The following is a 16413-nucleotide window of genomic DNA, read 5'->3' on the forward strand; positions in this document are numbered from 1 at the left end:
TATAGAGTCCCCAGTAGTTATCATGCTCTCCTCAAATGCCCCCTATATTGCCTCCAGTAGTTATCATGTCCTGTATAGTAGTTATAATGACCCTTATAGTGGTCCCAGTATTTGTTATGGCCCCAGTACATATAATGCCCCCTATAGTGGACCAGTACTTATAATCAGGGCTGTGGAGTCGGAGTCGAGGAGTCGGAGTCGGAGCCAATTTTGGGTACCTGGAGTCGGAGTCGGCAAAAAATGAACCGACTCCGACTCCTACTAAATTTAAATTGGAATAAAAATAAAAAAAAGCAAGTTTAAATGTCCGAATTCATAAACAGTTATAATTAATGACTTCTCTACTGTAAGAATAAAGGCCAATGCATGCAGTGCCTCACATGACCGCAAAACAAACGCGTTCAGTGATGTGAAGAAGCATGCTTTTCATATGCTTCACTATATGGCACGCAATGCACAATTAGGAGTGGCAATACATATACTTTCCATTGTGTTGTGTTCTGATGTTACAGGGAACACAATGCCCATGGTTTACCTCGCCTCTCACTGATAAGGGATTAAGTAAATATGTGTTTTGCAGGAGTAGAGACACTTGTATAAGTGAAGGGAATGGAGGGTCAATAGTTCAAGACTGAAGCTGTAAACCATTGGAAAAACTGCTGTCATTCAGCTAAGGCTATAAAACGTGTAAACTCAGAATGTTATCTTAAACTTTAAACATGACTATGGGATTCTTCTAGGGAAATCATGTTTTAAAATAAATGTCCCTTCCTGGATCCTCCCACTGCCCTATCTTCAGCAGAAGATCAGCACACAAAGGAGAAGGCAGCAGCTTCTGCCCAACTACCTCTCTGTGCTAGAAGAGCTTAGAAGAACTTCTTTCTTTCCTTCAAGGAATGTATAAAATACATTCGCATATTAAATACAGAGGAGTCGGAGTCGGAAGTACAAAAAACTGAGGAGTCGGAGTCGGAGCATTTATCTACCGACTCCACAGCCCTGCTTATAATGTCACCTATAGTGGCCTAGTACTTACAGTATAATATCCTATATAGTGGTCCAGTACGTATGTCCCCTATAGTGGCCCAGTTTTTATAATATCCCATATAGTGGCCCATTACTTAAAGGGGTTATCCAAGACTATAAAATGTCCCCCATATGCCAAGGCCACTCACAATGAATATACTTACCTGGTGTCTGGGGGGAGCAGCCAATGGGGGGGCGGGGAGGAGCCTCCCTAGCATCACCCGTGATGCTATGGAGGCTCCCCCCCCCCCCCCATATCAGATGTTTTCATCCGTGCACTGGGAGAAGCAACAGTGCGGGAACCCGGAGAAGCGCGGCAAGCCAGGTAAGTATATTCATTGTGAGGGGCCATGCATATGGGGGAGCATTTTATACTCTTAGATAACCCTTTTATTGCCCCCTATGGTCCCAGTATTTATTATGCCCCCCAGTACTTATGATGCCCCCTATGGTGGCCCACAACTTATAATGACCTATATGCTGGCCCTGCCCCCCATAATAGGGAAAATTGCACTGAACAAGAATATAAACACAACACTTTTGGTTTTGCTCCCATTTTGCATGAGCTGAACTCAAAGATCTGAAACATTTTCTACTTACACAAAAGACCCATTACTCTCAAATATTGTTCACAAATATGTCTAAATCTGTGTTAGTAAGCACTTCTCCTTTGCCGAGATAATCCAGCCCACCTCACAGGTGTGGCATATCAAGGTGCTGATTAGACAGCATGAAGATTGCACAGGTGTGCCTTAGACTGCCCACCATAAAAGACCACTCTGAAATGTGCAGTTTGATCACACAGCACAATGCCACAGATGTCGCAACGTTTGAGGAAGTGTGCAATTGGCACGCAGACTGCAGGAATGCTTACCAGAGCTGTTGCCCGTGCAGTGAATGTTTATTTCTCTACCATAAGCCGTCTCCGAAGTCTTTTCAGAGAATTTGGCAGAACATCCAACCGACCTCACAACCGCAGACCACGTGTAACCACACCAGCACAGGATCTCCACATCCAGCATGTTCACCTCCATGATCGTCTGAGACCAGCCACCCAGACAGCTGCAACAATCGGTTTGCAAAGAATTTCTGCACAAACTGTCAGAAACCGTCTCAGGGAAGCTCATCTGCATGCTTGTGGTCCTCATCAGGGTCTGGACCTTACTGCAGTTCGTCGTCGTAGCCGACTTGAGTGGGCAAATGCTCACATTCGATGGTGTCTGGCACGTTAGAGAGGCGTTCTGTTCACGGATGAGTCCCGGTTTTCACCGTTCAGGGCAGATGGCAGACAGCATGTGTGGCGTCGTGTGGGTGAGCGGTTTGCTGACGTCAACGCTGTGGAACGAGTGGCCCATGGTGGGGTTATGGTATGGGCAGGCGTATGTTATGGACAACAAACGCAGGTGCATTTTATTGATGGCATTTTGGTTGCACGGAGATACCGTGACGAGATCCTTAGGCCCATTGTTGTGCCATTCATCCACGACCATCACGTCATGTTGCAGCATGATAATACACGGCCTCATATTGCAAGGATCTGTACACAATTCCTGGAAGCTGAAAACATCCCAGTTCTTGCATGGCCAGGATACTCACCGGATAGGTCACCCATTGAGCATGTTTGGGATGCTCTGGATCCCCCTCACCGCCCCCGGTAAGGCAAAACTGGGCACATTTTCTAGTGGCCTTTTATTGTGATCAGTCTAAGGCACACCTGTGCAATATTCATGCTGTCTAATCAGCACCTTGATATGCCACACCTGTGAGGTGGGATAGATTATCTCGGCAAAGGAGAAGTGCTTACTAACACAGATTTAGACAGATTTGTGAACAATATTTGAGAGTAATGGGTCTTTTGTGTATGTAGAAAATGTTTCAGATCTTTGAGTTCAGCTCATGCAAAATGGGAGCAAAACCAAAAGTGTTGCATTTATATTTTTGTTCAGTGTACATTTGTTTTATTTCAGTCAAAATCTAGATTAATACAGAATTTAGAGATGAATCAACTAATGCAACTAGTCCTGCAAAAAAAAAGAAAAGAAAAAGAAGACCTCATAAAAGCACATCACGTACGGGGGTCACGTGTTCCTGCAGCCAATGACTGGCTGCAGTGGTGACATGTCCCGCAAGCTAATAAAAGGTTAACACACACTCTACCACTAGGAGTTGTATTAAGAATTAAATATTTGTATTAAAACAATTGAAACTCGTCATTATAAAACTGGCTGACATAGGTACAATCAACAATTCATCAACCCTAATACATACACTGCCTGTCCCCCAAAAAAATTGCCATCTGGATTTAACTAAGCAAATAGTTATGAGCCTCCTATTGGATAATTCTGCATGGGCGATTATCTTTCAGCTGGCAATAAGTTATTTAACCCCAACTGGTGCAATGAGTTGCTTCTCATTTCTTAAACAACCATGTCCAAAGACACATCTCGTGGTCGTGGAAAAGATGCTAGTCTGAGAAGGGTCAAATCATTGGCATGCATCAAGCAGAGAAAACATCTAAGGAGATTGCAGAAACTACTAAAATTGGGTTAAGAACTGTCCAACGCATTATTAAAAACTGGAAAGATAGTGGGGACCCATCGTATTAGAAAAATAAATGTGGGGGGAAAAAATCCTGAATGATCGTGATCGGCGATCACTTAAACATTTGGTGAAATCAAATCGAAGAAAAACAACAGTAGAACTCAGGGCTATGTTTAATAGTGGAAGTAAGAGCATTTCCACACGCACAATGCGAGGGAACTCAAGGGATTGGGACTGAACAGCTGTGTAGCCGTAAAAAGCCACTAATCAGTGAGGCAAACCAGAAAAAAGGCTTCAATTTGGAGCATAAAGATTGGACTCATTGGAAGAAGGTCATGTGGTCTGATGAGTCCAGATTTATTCTGTTCCAGAGTGATGGGCGCATCAGGGTAAGACCTAATGCCTAGTGCCTACAGTACAAGCCTGTGGGGGCATTGCTATGATCTGGGGTTGCCGCAGTTGGTCCGGTCTAGGTTCAGCAACAGTATGTGCTCCAAGAATGAGGTCAGCTGACTACCTGAACATACTGAATGACAAGGTTATTCCATCAATGGGTTTTTTCTTCCCTGATGGCATGTTAATATTCCAAGATGACAATGCCAGGATTCATAGGGCTCAAATTGTGAAAGAGTGGTTCAGGGAGCATGAGACTAGATTTTCACACATGGATTGGCCACCATAGAATCCAGACCTTAACCCTATTCAGAATCTTTGGGATGTTCTGGAGAAGGCTTTGCACAGCAGTCAGACTCTACCATCATCAATGCAAGATCTTGGTGAAAAATTCCCTGATGGCACGTTAATATTCCAAGATGACAATGCCAGGATTCATAGGGCTCAAATTGTGAAAGAGTGGTTCAGGGAGCATGAGACTAGATTTTCACACATGGATTGGCCACCACAGAATCCAGACCTTAACCCTATTCAGAATCTTTGGGATGTTCTGGAGAAGGCTTTGCACAGCAGTCAGACTCTACCATCATCAATGCAAGATCTTGGTGAAAAATGAATGCAACACTGGATGGAAAAAAATCTTGTGACATTGCAGAAGCTTATCGAAACAATGCCACCGCGAATGCGTGCCGTAATTAAAGCTAAAGGCGGTCCAATGAAATATTAGAGTGTGTGACCTTTTTTTTTTTGGTTGTGACTATTTTTTGGGACAGGCAGTGTATACTATACCATTTCATATATACAAAACATAAAAAATATATAGGCATCTGATCAGCGGGGTCCGACCCCCCCGGGACCCCTGCCCATCAGCTGCTTGAGAAGGCAGCGGCGCTCCAGCAGCACTGCGGCCTTCTCACTGTTTACGTCATGACTAGCATCACTGGCCTGGGCGCGATAAGCTCTGTTGACATGATTTGTGTAATTAATGATCTGTGTTATTTAATATCCTTTAGTTTATCTTGTTTGTATACAGTCCCACTTATTATGAAGAAACAATGTCTCCTTGATCCTTCACTTAGTTTATAGTGCCCCGTATAAAAATAGAATGTTCATTCAAAAAAATGAAACATATAAGGGTCCATTCACACGTCTGCAAAACACGGACACGGGCAATGTGCGTTCCGCATTTTTCGGACCTCACATCGCCAACACTATAATAGAAAATGCCTTTTCTTGTCCGCGGTTGTGTTTGTTGTGATATAGTTACATTACCGCCTCGATATGTTCAGCGGGAACAACCTATAAGGGAGCCGCTCCACACATACACCAAGCACTGTAGCCGCTTCGATGTCTTCAGCGGGAACAGACTTGTACTGGAGCCGCTCCACACATACACCAAGCACTGTAGCCGCTTCGATGTCTTCAGCGGGAACAGACTTGTACTGGAGCCGCTCCACACATACACCAAGCACTGTAGCCGCTTCAATGTCTTCAGCGGGAACAGACTTGTACGGGAGCCGCTCTACACATACACCAAGCACTGTAGCCGCTTCGATGTCTTCAGCAGAACAGACTTGTACTGGAGCCGGTCCACACATACTACAAGCGCTGTAGCCACGATGGTTCTTTTCCAGACTTGGCGTTCCCGTGTTTGGTAGTTTTGCCTGTCTGCTAGATCGCTGCTCACTCTGAGATCATTGAGAGTTCATTTCAATCGAGTAGTAGCAGTATTTCTTCTCTTTTATCTTTAGTTAAGCAGTCTCCTCTTTTTATTTAGATTCCATCTGTGGCTGCATGTCTCGGTATTAGATTCTTTAGAAGATCTTCTTGGATTACATTTAGTTTATCACCAGACGCGTTTCGGAGCCTGCACGCTTCTTCATCAGTGGTATAAAATGTAATCCATATTAGGGTCCTTTTAAACTGTCTCTCTAAAGTTGGGATCACTTACCTCTGGGACCCGCACCTACAACAAGAACAGAGCGGGGAAATGAATGGAGGGCGTACTGCGCATGCGCAGCCGCCCTCCATTCATTTCAGCAGTCCAGCAGCCGCCCTCCAGTCATTTCAGTGGGGCCACCGAAAAATATCTGAGCGCTCGGCTTTTTCTGTCTGCCCCTTAGAAATTAATGGGAGCAGCACTTGGTAGTGGACAGACCCCGGGAAACCCAGGAGCTTCCAGCCACAGCTCTCCCCGCTCCGTTCTCCTTGTAGGTGTAGGTCCCAGAGGTGGGACCTGCACCTATCAGACAATGGCATATCCTAGAGATATGCCCCAACTGTATGTGATGGGAATACCTCTTTAATAAGAGAAAAATGTGAAAAACAGCCCCCCCATTTTTTTTTATAAAAACAAAAATATTAAAAATGATGTTTATAGCTTTCAAAGGCGCATGGCTGAGAAAACTTGTAATGCATACTTACCAATGTTTTAACTGGTAAAGTCAGTGTATCTAAGATCTGCACCCAGCAGGGGACTGTCCCAGCAAATTCAGGACCGTTGGCAACTATGTAAATGACCCAGTCTTGAACTGGTTAAACATATTGCACTCTTTAAGGGGTGCTCCATCTCTCACACTGTTTATGGGGTGCTATATATCTCACACTGTTTATGGGGTGCTTTATATCTGACACCATTTATGGGGTGCTCTATGTCTAACACTATTTATAGGGTGTTCTATGTCTGACACCATTTATGGGGTGCTCTGTTTCTAACACTGTAGGGTGCTGTATGTCTGACACCATTTATGGGGTGCTCTATGTCGGACACCATTTATGAGGTGCTCTATGTCGGACACTATGTATGGGGTGCTGTTTCTAAGACTATAGGGTTCTCTATGTCTGACACTATGTATGGGGTGCTGTATGTCTGACACTATTTATAGGGTACTCTATGTCTGACACTATTTATAGGGTGCTCTATGTCTGACACTATTTATAGGGTACTCTATGTCTGACACTATGTATGGGGTGCTGACACTATTTATAGGGTGCTCTGTCTGACACCATTTATGAGGTGTTCTATGTCTGACGCTATGTATTGGGTGCTCTATATCTAACACCATTTAAAGGGTGCTCTATGACACCATTTATGGGGTGATCTATGTCTCACAGTATATGGGGTGCTCTATGTCTGACGCTATGTATTGGGTGCTCTATGTCTGACACTATGTATGGGGTGCTCTATGTCTGACACTATGTATGGGGTGCTCTATATCTAAGACTGCTCATGGGGTTATTCTGGCATTTGTCGGTATTTCCGAGTGGGGCGTCTGAAATCCTCTTATAAAAGGTATAATGTGTGCTGACTATAGGATAAAGCAGCAGGGGCTGAAAGCATAGGCAGTTCTCTTATACTCTTGCTGTGTAAGAGACTGCTAGTGCGAACAGGCAGCCAGGAGCGCGCCATAATAGGCTGCCAGAGCAGAGCGAACGAGGCGCCAGCATTACCTCACAGGAAGCGGGGACGCGCCTCAGGCGGGAGCGCGCAGGGGTGGGTCCCGAGACGAAAACACAACAGTGGAGGTGGGAGCTCCAGAGCCGACATCTTGTGCAGCCCCCACACAGCCTGTCATTGTGTACAGCGCAAAGCCCATCTACTGGGGCAAGCTGGACGCCAGCAGATCGTCAACAACTGCAAGGAACCAATTCAGACACAGCGTTGTTCTGGAGCATTCCACTTCTCTGCGTTCGGTGACACGGAGCTGTCATGTCCGAACCCGGAGGAGGAGGCGGCGGTGGCGGACGGAGGCGGGGGAGCACTGTGAGCAGAGCGAGGAGCTGCGGCCGCAGAAAGAGAAGGAAGAATAAAGTGCGATCGACGCCCTTCCCCACCCGACTCCATCACCACAACCCGGGAGAGAATGGAGCGAGGAGCCCCAGCCCGGGAGGCGCGGAGCCGCAGCCCGCCAGGGCGGCCCAGTACAGGCAGTTCCGGAGAGAGGTGCGTACTTTACTCATCAGTGTCTGCCGCCAGAACCACAGGGAGACAGGTCCTCACACCCACATCTCCTCCACCTATCTCACCTTGTCTTGTGTTCTAGAACTCATTGAAAACAGTCGTCTGGGGTTATGTAGAGTTACACGGGGACAGGAGGGTCTCTACCGCTGGCCCACCCTCTCCTCCATCCTGGAATATCTCAGGGTGCTAGCCGCCATACAGCCTGGGATATGTCTCTAAGGCCTCTTTCACACTTGCGTTGTCCGGATCCGGCGTGTACTCCACTTGCCGGAATTACACGCCGGATCCGGAAAAACGCAAGTGTACTGAAAGCATTTGAAGACGGATCCGTCTTCAAAATGCATTCAGTGTTACGCTATTAAAGTCCTGATTGCCATAGTAGTAGTGGGGAGCGGTATACTTACAGTCCGTGCGGCTCCCGGGGCGCTCCAGAGTGACGTCAGAGCGCCCCAGGCGCATGGATGACGTGCCATGCGATCACGTCATCCATGCGCCTGGGGCGCCCTGACGTCACTCTGGAGCGCCCCGGGAGCCGACGGTAAGTATGCTGCTCCCCACTACACTTTACCATGGCTGCCAGGACTTTAGCGTCCCGGCAGCCATGGTAACCACTCTAAAAAAGCTAAACGTCGGATCTGGCAATGCGCCGAAACGACGTTTAGCTTAAAGCCAGATCCGGCCTTGTGGCAAGTCTTCAGGATTTTTGGCCGGAGCAAAAAGCGCAGCATGCTGCGGTATTTTCTCCGGCCAAAAAAACGTTCCGTTCCGGAACTGAAGACATCCTGATGCAGCCTGAACGGATTTCACTCCATTAGGAATGCATGGGGATAATCCTGATCAGGATTCTTCCGGCATAGAGCCCCGACGACGGAACTCTATGCCGGAAGACAAGAACGCAGGTGTGAAAGAGCCCTTAGAAAAGTGAGACCTGCAGGCAGTCCCATATAGATGAATGGGAGGGGGGGGGGCGACTGAGTGTACAGTATACGTGCAACATATCCAGCATACAGTGGGGTACATCGTCCATACACAGGGAGAAATGAAAGGAGCCACCTCTGCAGTATTTTATAGACGTCCACACAAAGTAAGTACATTCTGTCATGGGGGAGCACCATTGATAGGGTGACATCACTGGAGCTCCCTAAGGCAGGCATGTCCAAACTACAACTCCCAGCATGCCTGGATAGCTTACAGCTATTAGGGCATGCTGGGAGTTGTAGTTTTGAAACTGCTGGAGGGCCACAGTTTGGACATGCCCTAAGGTATCAGATTAATGGAGGGTATAATTCATACAGGGCACTGCTGGTTGTGTGTACAAACTAACGTATACCAGCCCGATGAAACCAAAAGGACACACTCCTGCCCACCTTCTGATTAGACAGTTTTAACATGTACAGTACGTATGGAGCTTTCCCACATGTGTACATGCTAAAGTACAGTAAAAATGCCCGTATGTGAGCTTCACTTGGTAACTTTCCTTTTGTTTTGATCAATAGGTCTTTAGAACAAGAACAAAGGCCGACAAGAAGATTGTGAAATCGGAAAAGATCAATGCCTCCCACAGCCCGGCAGCACATCGCTGTGACCAGCGTAGTCTCCACAAGCAGCAAAATAAATGTAAAGTTCAGTCTATAAAGAGCAGTTCCCCCAAAAAGACTGAAAGGCTTCACACTGACTCTGAGCTCACAAATAGGTCTGTCCAGAAGGTTGAGAAGAAACCACTGATGAGCGCTGAAAACATCCCCCATATCAAAATAAAAAAAGAGGGTTGTACCCAGGATGAAATTGAGAGAGAGATAAACTATGCAGGAGCAAAATTCAGCGATCCGCCATCCCCAAGTGTGCTTCCGAAGCCTCCCAGCCACTGGATGGGGATCAATGGTCAACATTTCGACCAGTGTAAGGAGCTGATGACATATCACCTGAAAGCCCTACTGAAGGTCCAGCTGTAGTCCTGCTTGAAGCCCTCTTTTAATGAACATTTTGTTACAGACCCAATCACCATGCCCAGCATTTTTCCACATTTGGAACCTTCATTATTTTTATTTTTTTTGTGCAGGAACTTCAGTAGACCTTGCATTTTACATTTCTGTACAGAATTTGAGTATTATATTTTGTATGGTTGTGTAAATAGTGTACACAGTGTAATATGTGTATATCCTCGTTTATACTCCAGGTAAAATTTTAGTTTTGTTATAAAAGTATGTATTTTGACCTGACTAAAGAAACCAATGTGTTTTATACATAAAGGTGACAAGGTTTCATCTACAGTCAGATGAGAACAAAGACTTCCCTTCTACCAATTCCCATTTACTATATTAATTACGTCAATTTCTAGCCTTCGACCCCTTGAATGAAATGGGAAGCACTGGTCCATCTTCATGGCAGCTGTTTTATCCAGTTCAGCAGCTGAGAAAACTAGCCGTTTACCAAGAGAGGTATCTCAAAGCTTAATGCACTTTGTCTCGTTTGGAAAGCACTGCACAAATGACAACTGGGAATCCAATGTATTCCCAGTATGAGTCTCTGATTGTATTCGTTAAGAAAATCACATCTTCCACATAAATTGGCTAATGTTAAATTGAATAAAAATAATTTGGCCTCCCCCATCTGCCTTCGATGTGGTCATTTTGTGAATGGGATGACGTGCCAGCAAGACTCTACATTTATACATGTAGCTTGAGGAGATCTGCATTCTCCAGCCCAGTATTTACAGTGGTCCCTCAAGTTACAATATTAATTGGTTGCCAGGCGACCAATTAAGTTAAACCCATTATAAGTGGAGTCCATAACTCTAAGGAAGATCAGTAATTTATTCCAGAGCCCCAAAATGTCATCTCAGAAAAGGAAAAAGTGAAGTCTTAAGAAACATAACCAAGACATGTAAAGCAAGCCGTTAAGCAAGCCAGACTGGAACGGAAGCTGTAAATTACCCTCTATGGTGAAGGCAGTAGTTTCTTCAGGGTCTTGCATAGCACATACATGTGCCAATAAAATGGAGTCACTGCTCAACTGGTGTCAAAATGAGTAGCTCATCCTGGCACAGACAGGGGGCAGTATAGGACATGTAGTACCACACTGAACTGTAAAGAGATGCTACCAGGCAACCAATACATGTGTTTTACCAGAGAAATGGCTAGGTTGATTGGTTGGATCTGAGGCTGAGACATTGTATGTTGAGTCTAGTTTCAACTTAAGATGGCCAAGAAAAGACCATTGTATGCTGAAAATATTGTATCCTGAGGCCATTGTATCTTGAGAGACCACTAGCTTTTAAGTCATAATCTCCATTGGTGAGGGAACAAGGGATCTCTCTAGAATTCATGAAGTGTGAAGATTTTTTGTGATGACTTCTACAGGGAAGCTGAAGGAACCCACTCCTCCCCCCCTCTTCTGCATCCAGTCTCCTTTTATTAGGGTTGTTCAACAGTAGAATTCGCTATAACAGAAATTAGACATGGAATAACATACCTTCTAACATGTGGTCATACACATTAGATAGAAAATGGTTAAATGATCTTTTCACAGACATGGCCATGCGCATTTTAGTCCATATTGACCGTTCTGGTATCAAACTAATGAAACCTCGCAATTGATCTTTCTGGGAACATTCTTTAAAGAAAAAAAAAAACATTCGTCCATGAAATGATTTTCCTTTGAACAAAAGATCTTCCGTTCAGCTATTCGATAATTTCAAACTCAGACGATTTCTTAGTGTTGCAAGTCACTGAGGATTTCTATGGCCATCTAAAATCCGGCCAAGTCCAATTAGCCTCACTACGCCTGTTATTCTTAAAGGCAATGCATTATATTTAAAATTTGCCAACTAAACCCAGATAGTGCCACACACTTTTTCTAATCTATGATTTCTGTATTGTTAGGTTTTTAATGAGTCTATATTCTGTATATGATTATGGTGGCAGTCATGCGTCTTACAGCATTTAGAGATTTGCTTTACGACAGGGGTCACCTTACAGGGAAGGGGAGTAGATAAGCTGTGACCATCACCTACTGTACAACCCTCTGTTAGCCATCATTCTAATTCTGCCCAAGATGATTGATGCTGAAAAGTAATCTCTACAGAACAGGAAGTGTCAACCTTTTATTAGACTTGGTGGCTGGTGGGAGAACAGCAGAATTTTTTATAGTGACATGGACAATCAAAAATTTGATTTATACAATAGGTTATTTTCTGATAACACGTCCCCTTAAAATAGTGGATGAACAGCACTGCTATGATGTGGCAGAGTTGGGTGCACATCTCACTGGGGATTGGCAAGTTCCCCTGACTAGTATAATAAAGGAAAGAAAAAGGGACAAGTTGTACTGGCGCAGTTTACTGTTGCATATATTTGAGTGGGAAGCCGAAATTTTTTATTTTTTTTTCTGGAGTAGAATTGGGGGGGGGGGGGGGGGGGGGGACAAAAGAAAACCACAAGAACTCCACAACAGTTTGATAGGTTTTATTGTTACAGCATTTCCTAGGCGATTTAACTGACCTTCATTCTCTGGATCTGTACTATTACCACAATTCTACAGTTTCTCTTATTTTAATACTGCAAAAAAAATAGCCATATTCTGACCCCCCCCCCCCCATAACATTTTTATGTCTACAGAGCTGTGTGAGGGCTCATTTTTTGTAGTTTTTATTGATAACAACTTTGTGTGTATCACTTTTTATTCAATTTTTGGGAGGAGGTGAAGTGAAGCGATTTTGATGTTTTCCCATTGTGGCATTCTCCTTACGGGATAAATATTGGTTGAGGTTTCACATGCGGCGATGCCCACGTTTGTTTTAATTTTGGGAAAGGCGGTGTATTTTAAAAAACTGCTTTTCTCAGACTCCAATGCATTAGCAATTAAAAGGAGTTGTCCGGGCTTTTACTATCAATCAATAGTAAAAGACTGGATAACCCCTTTAAATCTCTGCTCTTTCTGAGCCTAGTTGTATTAGTGATTGATATCATTCCCTGTGTGTATACATAGATAGCTGTTCATAATGGAGGTGTTATCAGCAACGGTTGTGGGCATTAGCCCCAAGTGTGTATACATAGATAGCTGTACACAGTGGAGGTGTTATTAATTATCGATCGCATACATTAGCCCAGGATGGGCATTGGTTAAGGCCCTTTCTCATGGTCTAATGCCCAGGCAATCAGGGACTAAGCAAAAGTTCCCAGTAATTGCCTGACAGTGAATGGAGATGAGAGCTGCATTTACACGCAGCAATCTTCTCTGTATGGGGGTTTACACAGGACAATGTGCTGCCAGCAAACAATTATGGATTTTATGTGCGGTATAAAAGATGCAATCAAGAGATGACAAGCATTTACAACACACTAGTCATACAAACGCTCACTGGGCCATGTAAAAGTAGTGTTTTTCTATGAGCTACAGAGAACTTGTCACCATTAAAATGCAGTGCAATCCACAAGCAGCAGTTTGACAAGGATTTTTAACAATATATCGTGTATAGGAAACGCCCAAATCTTCCCTATGATGGGGTAGAGAAATATTGGACGCACTTCATTTTAACAGCTAATCCTTTTGCTCTCACAGGATATAAGCTGCTGCCAGGGGTGTCTGGCACCTGACCACCATCTAAACTAGTAACTAACAAAAATGCATACTCTTTATGGCTCTTACTGAGCACCGGGAGAAAGTGACTCAGTCATAGGGTGGCCATACACGTTCAGATTTTCTTATGCAGTTTTTAAGCTTAAACCAGGTGTGAATTGTAAAAAAAGAGAGAGATCACTAAAATAAAAGCTCAAATGGGAGGAAATGCACAAAAAACCCAAACACTGTAGCGTGTTTATAACCAGGGGAGCAATTCCTGTGTATGTGATCTATTGCTAGCGGCAATCCCCAGTAAAAAATGCATACAATTGGAGGATGTCGGCAGTGGACCACATGCACCACAAAGGCACCCTACACAAGATGGTGGTGCATGTGGTCCACTGCCAACATCCTCCATTGTATGCAGTTTTTTGCTGGGGATTGCCTCTAGCAATGTATCACATGCGGAGGAATTGCTCCCCCGGTTATAAACACGCTACAGTGTTTGGGGTTTTTGTGCATTTCCTCCCATTTAGGCAATTTATTTTAGTGATCTCTCCTTTTACAATTGCAACAGCAGAGGTGAGCAGGTGTAATTACAAGAAGCTGTCCCTTTCACTTCAATGGGATGGCTAGTTCATATTCAATTGTATAAGAACAAGCCGTCCCATTGAAGTGAAATCGGACAGCTTCGGTGTAATCATACCTGATCACAGTCGCAACACTAAAGAGAAGACAGCGCTGTCACGGTGTGTGCCTTCTCAACCAGCTGACCATGTCCAATCAGACCAATAATTGGTGTGTGTGTGTGTAAACAGCCATCTGACCAATGATTGGCCAGGAAATCTGTCAGATAATCTGATGGTGTAATATAGGCCTAAAGGTGCTATTACACCAACAGATTATCTGACCAATCATTGGTCAGATGGGCGTTTAGACACACATCTTGTTATACACACACCCACCAACTATTGGTCTGATTGGTCAGATAATTGTGTAAATGCACCCTTAGGCTACATTCACACGTCAGTATTTTTCTATATCCCGAATTTCGGTCCGTTTTTTGCGGATCCGTTGTTCCTAAAAATGTTTCCGTATGTCATCCGTTTTTTGCGGATCCGCAAAAAAACGGAAACATGTATAAATTTCACAAAGCAAATAAAGTTGTTTGGATTTCTTTGGAAAAAAAAAAGTTAAGTGATTTCTGTTGGCAGGCTTTAAATTTCCAGGAACGGATTCCGCATAAAACGGATGACATACAAATGTCATCCGTTTTTTGCGGAACCATTGACTTTGTATTGTACCAGGATCCGATTTTTGCGGAAAAGAATAGGACAAGTTTTATATTTAAATCGGACACGCGGAACGGAACAACTGAAACTGACAGCACACATTGTGTTGTCCGATTTTTTTTCAGGACCCATTGAAAATGAATGGGTCCAGATCTGTTATGCAAAAAACGGAACAGATCAGGAAAGAAACAACGGACGTGTGAATGGACCCTTACTCAATACAATCCACAAGATAACTGATAGAGATGAAAGAGAATTGGGCCTAACATAGATCCTTGTGGTAATCTGCCACTAGACCGACTAGCCCATTTTGAGTACCTTTCATAACCAATTCTTTACCCATGTGCAAATATTGCCCCCTAGCCCCTTCAGCACAAGGCTATGCATATAAAGTTATTTTGAAAAATGCAGATATAATCACTTAGCTCCTCATAGAAACGCAGCATGTAGGTTAGGCATGATCCGTTTTGCAGGAATCCATGCTGGACATTACTGCTATATAATTTTGCAGTTGCATAGCACATACATGACGGCAGGCTTTTTCCCCCCATCCCATTTTTGGATTAGTTTATAAAAGAAAAAAAATTGTGTAATGATTTAGAAAAAGTCTTCAACGTGAAAATATGTTGTGCACTTTCTATTTATTAAAACTTCTAGACAAAAATATGCAACTATCCAACACTACCATTTGCAAAAGACATTTCAGAGCAACAAAAGCACAACATGAAATGTCCTAACAGAGTGAAACACAGGATGAAAAAAAAATATATATATAATAATTAAAAAAATATATAAAAGGCTGAATGCACATGGTTGTGCACAGTCCCAGAAATGCAGTTTGTGCGACGGCCACATTTCCTGGGCTGATCACGGCTCATGTGAGCTGAACTCCATGCATCGCAGTGATTTACGATTCTCCGAGTTCTAGTCCAGCAGTGGATCTATTATCCTGTACTCAGATGATGCTTTGAGTATGGGACGGTGGACAGTCGGGCTGGAACTCAACGCATGATAAATCACTATGAAGCAGCGAGTTTGTCTCACGTAAAGGCTACTTTCACACTGGCGTTTCTGGGTCCGCTTGAGAGATCCGTTTCAGGGCTCTTACAAGCGGCACAAAACAGATCAGTTCAGCCCCAATGCATTCTGAATGGATAAGGATCCGTTCAGAATGCATCAATTTGGCTGCGTTTGGGTGACCGCCTGAGTATGCGGAGCCTAACGGATCCGTCAAGACTTACAATGTAAGTCAATGGGATATACAATGCGGATACAAGACGGGTGCGCACAAAACCCGAGTGTGAAAGTAGCATAAGCTGTGGTCGGTCCTGGAAGTATGGCTATCACCAGGCTTGAACGAATAGAGCTTCAGATCATAGATCCAAAGTAGATTTGTTCCAAAAAGTTCATTGGAAATTCTGTTTCTGTACAGCATTAAAATGTATGGGCTCAGTGTAGCCAAACAGTCTCTCCAGAAGTTGCGCGAGACTTTGGTGAATGACTTCAGTATTCCTATCAGCGTATTTAAAAACACTTTAAAATAGGAATCCGAAGTGGGCTTTGATACAGAGGTACCAGCCAGCACACCAAAGCCCACTTCAGATTCCCATTTTAAAATGGTTTTTAAATACGCAGATAGGA

At 44.0% G+C, this 16413-nt stretch overlaps 1 protein-coding gene across 1 annotated transcript; it reads left to right on the forward strand.

Annotated features, from left to right (window-relative positions):
- Nucleotides 1–7431: 7431 nt before the first annotated feature.
- Nucleotides 7432–10528, forward strand: PNRC1 (proline rich nuclear receptor coactivator 1). The gene is made up of 2 exons (XM_044290586.1): nt 7432–7903; nt 9418–10528. The coding sequence occupies exons 1-2, from the start codon at nt 7670–7672 to the stop codon at nt 9871–9873; spliced, it is 690 nt and encodes a 229-aa protein (XP_044146521.1). The 5' UTR covers nt 7432–7669; the 3' UTR covers nt 9874–10528.
- Nucleotides 10529–16413: the final 5885 nt, after the last annotated feature.

The sequence above is a fragment of the Bufo gargarizans genome, chromosome 4, assembly GCF_014858855.1.
Source record: "Bufo gargarizans isolate SCDJY-AF-19 chromosome 4, ASM1485885v1, whole genome shotgun sequence".
Lineage (NCBI taxonomy): Eukaryota > Metazoa > Chordata > Amphibia > Anura > Bufonidae > Bufo > Bufo gargarizans.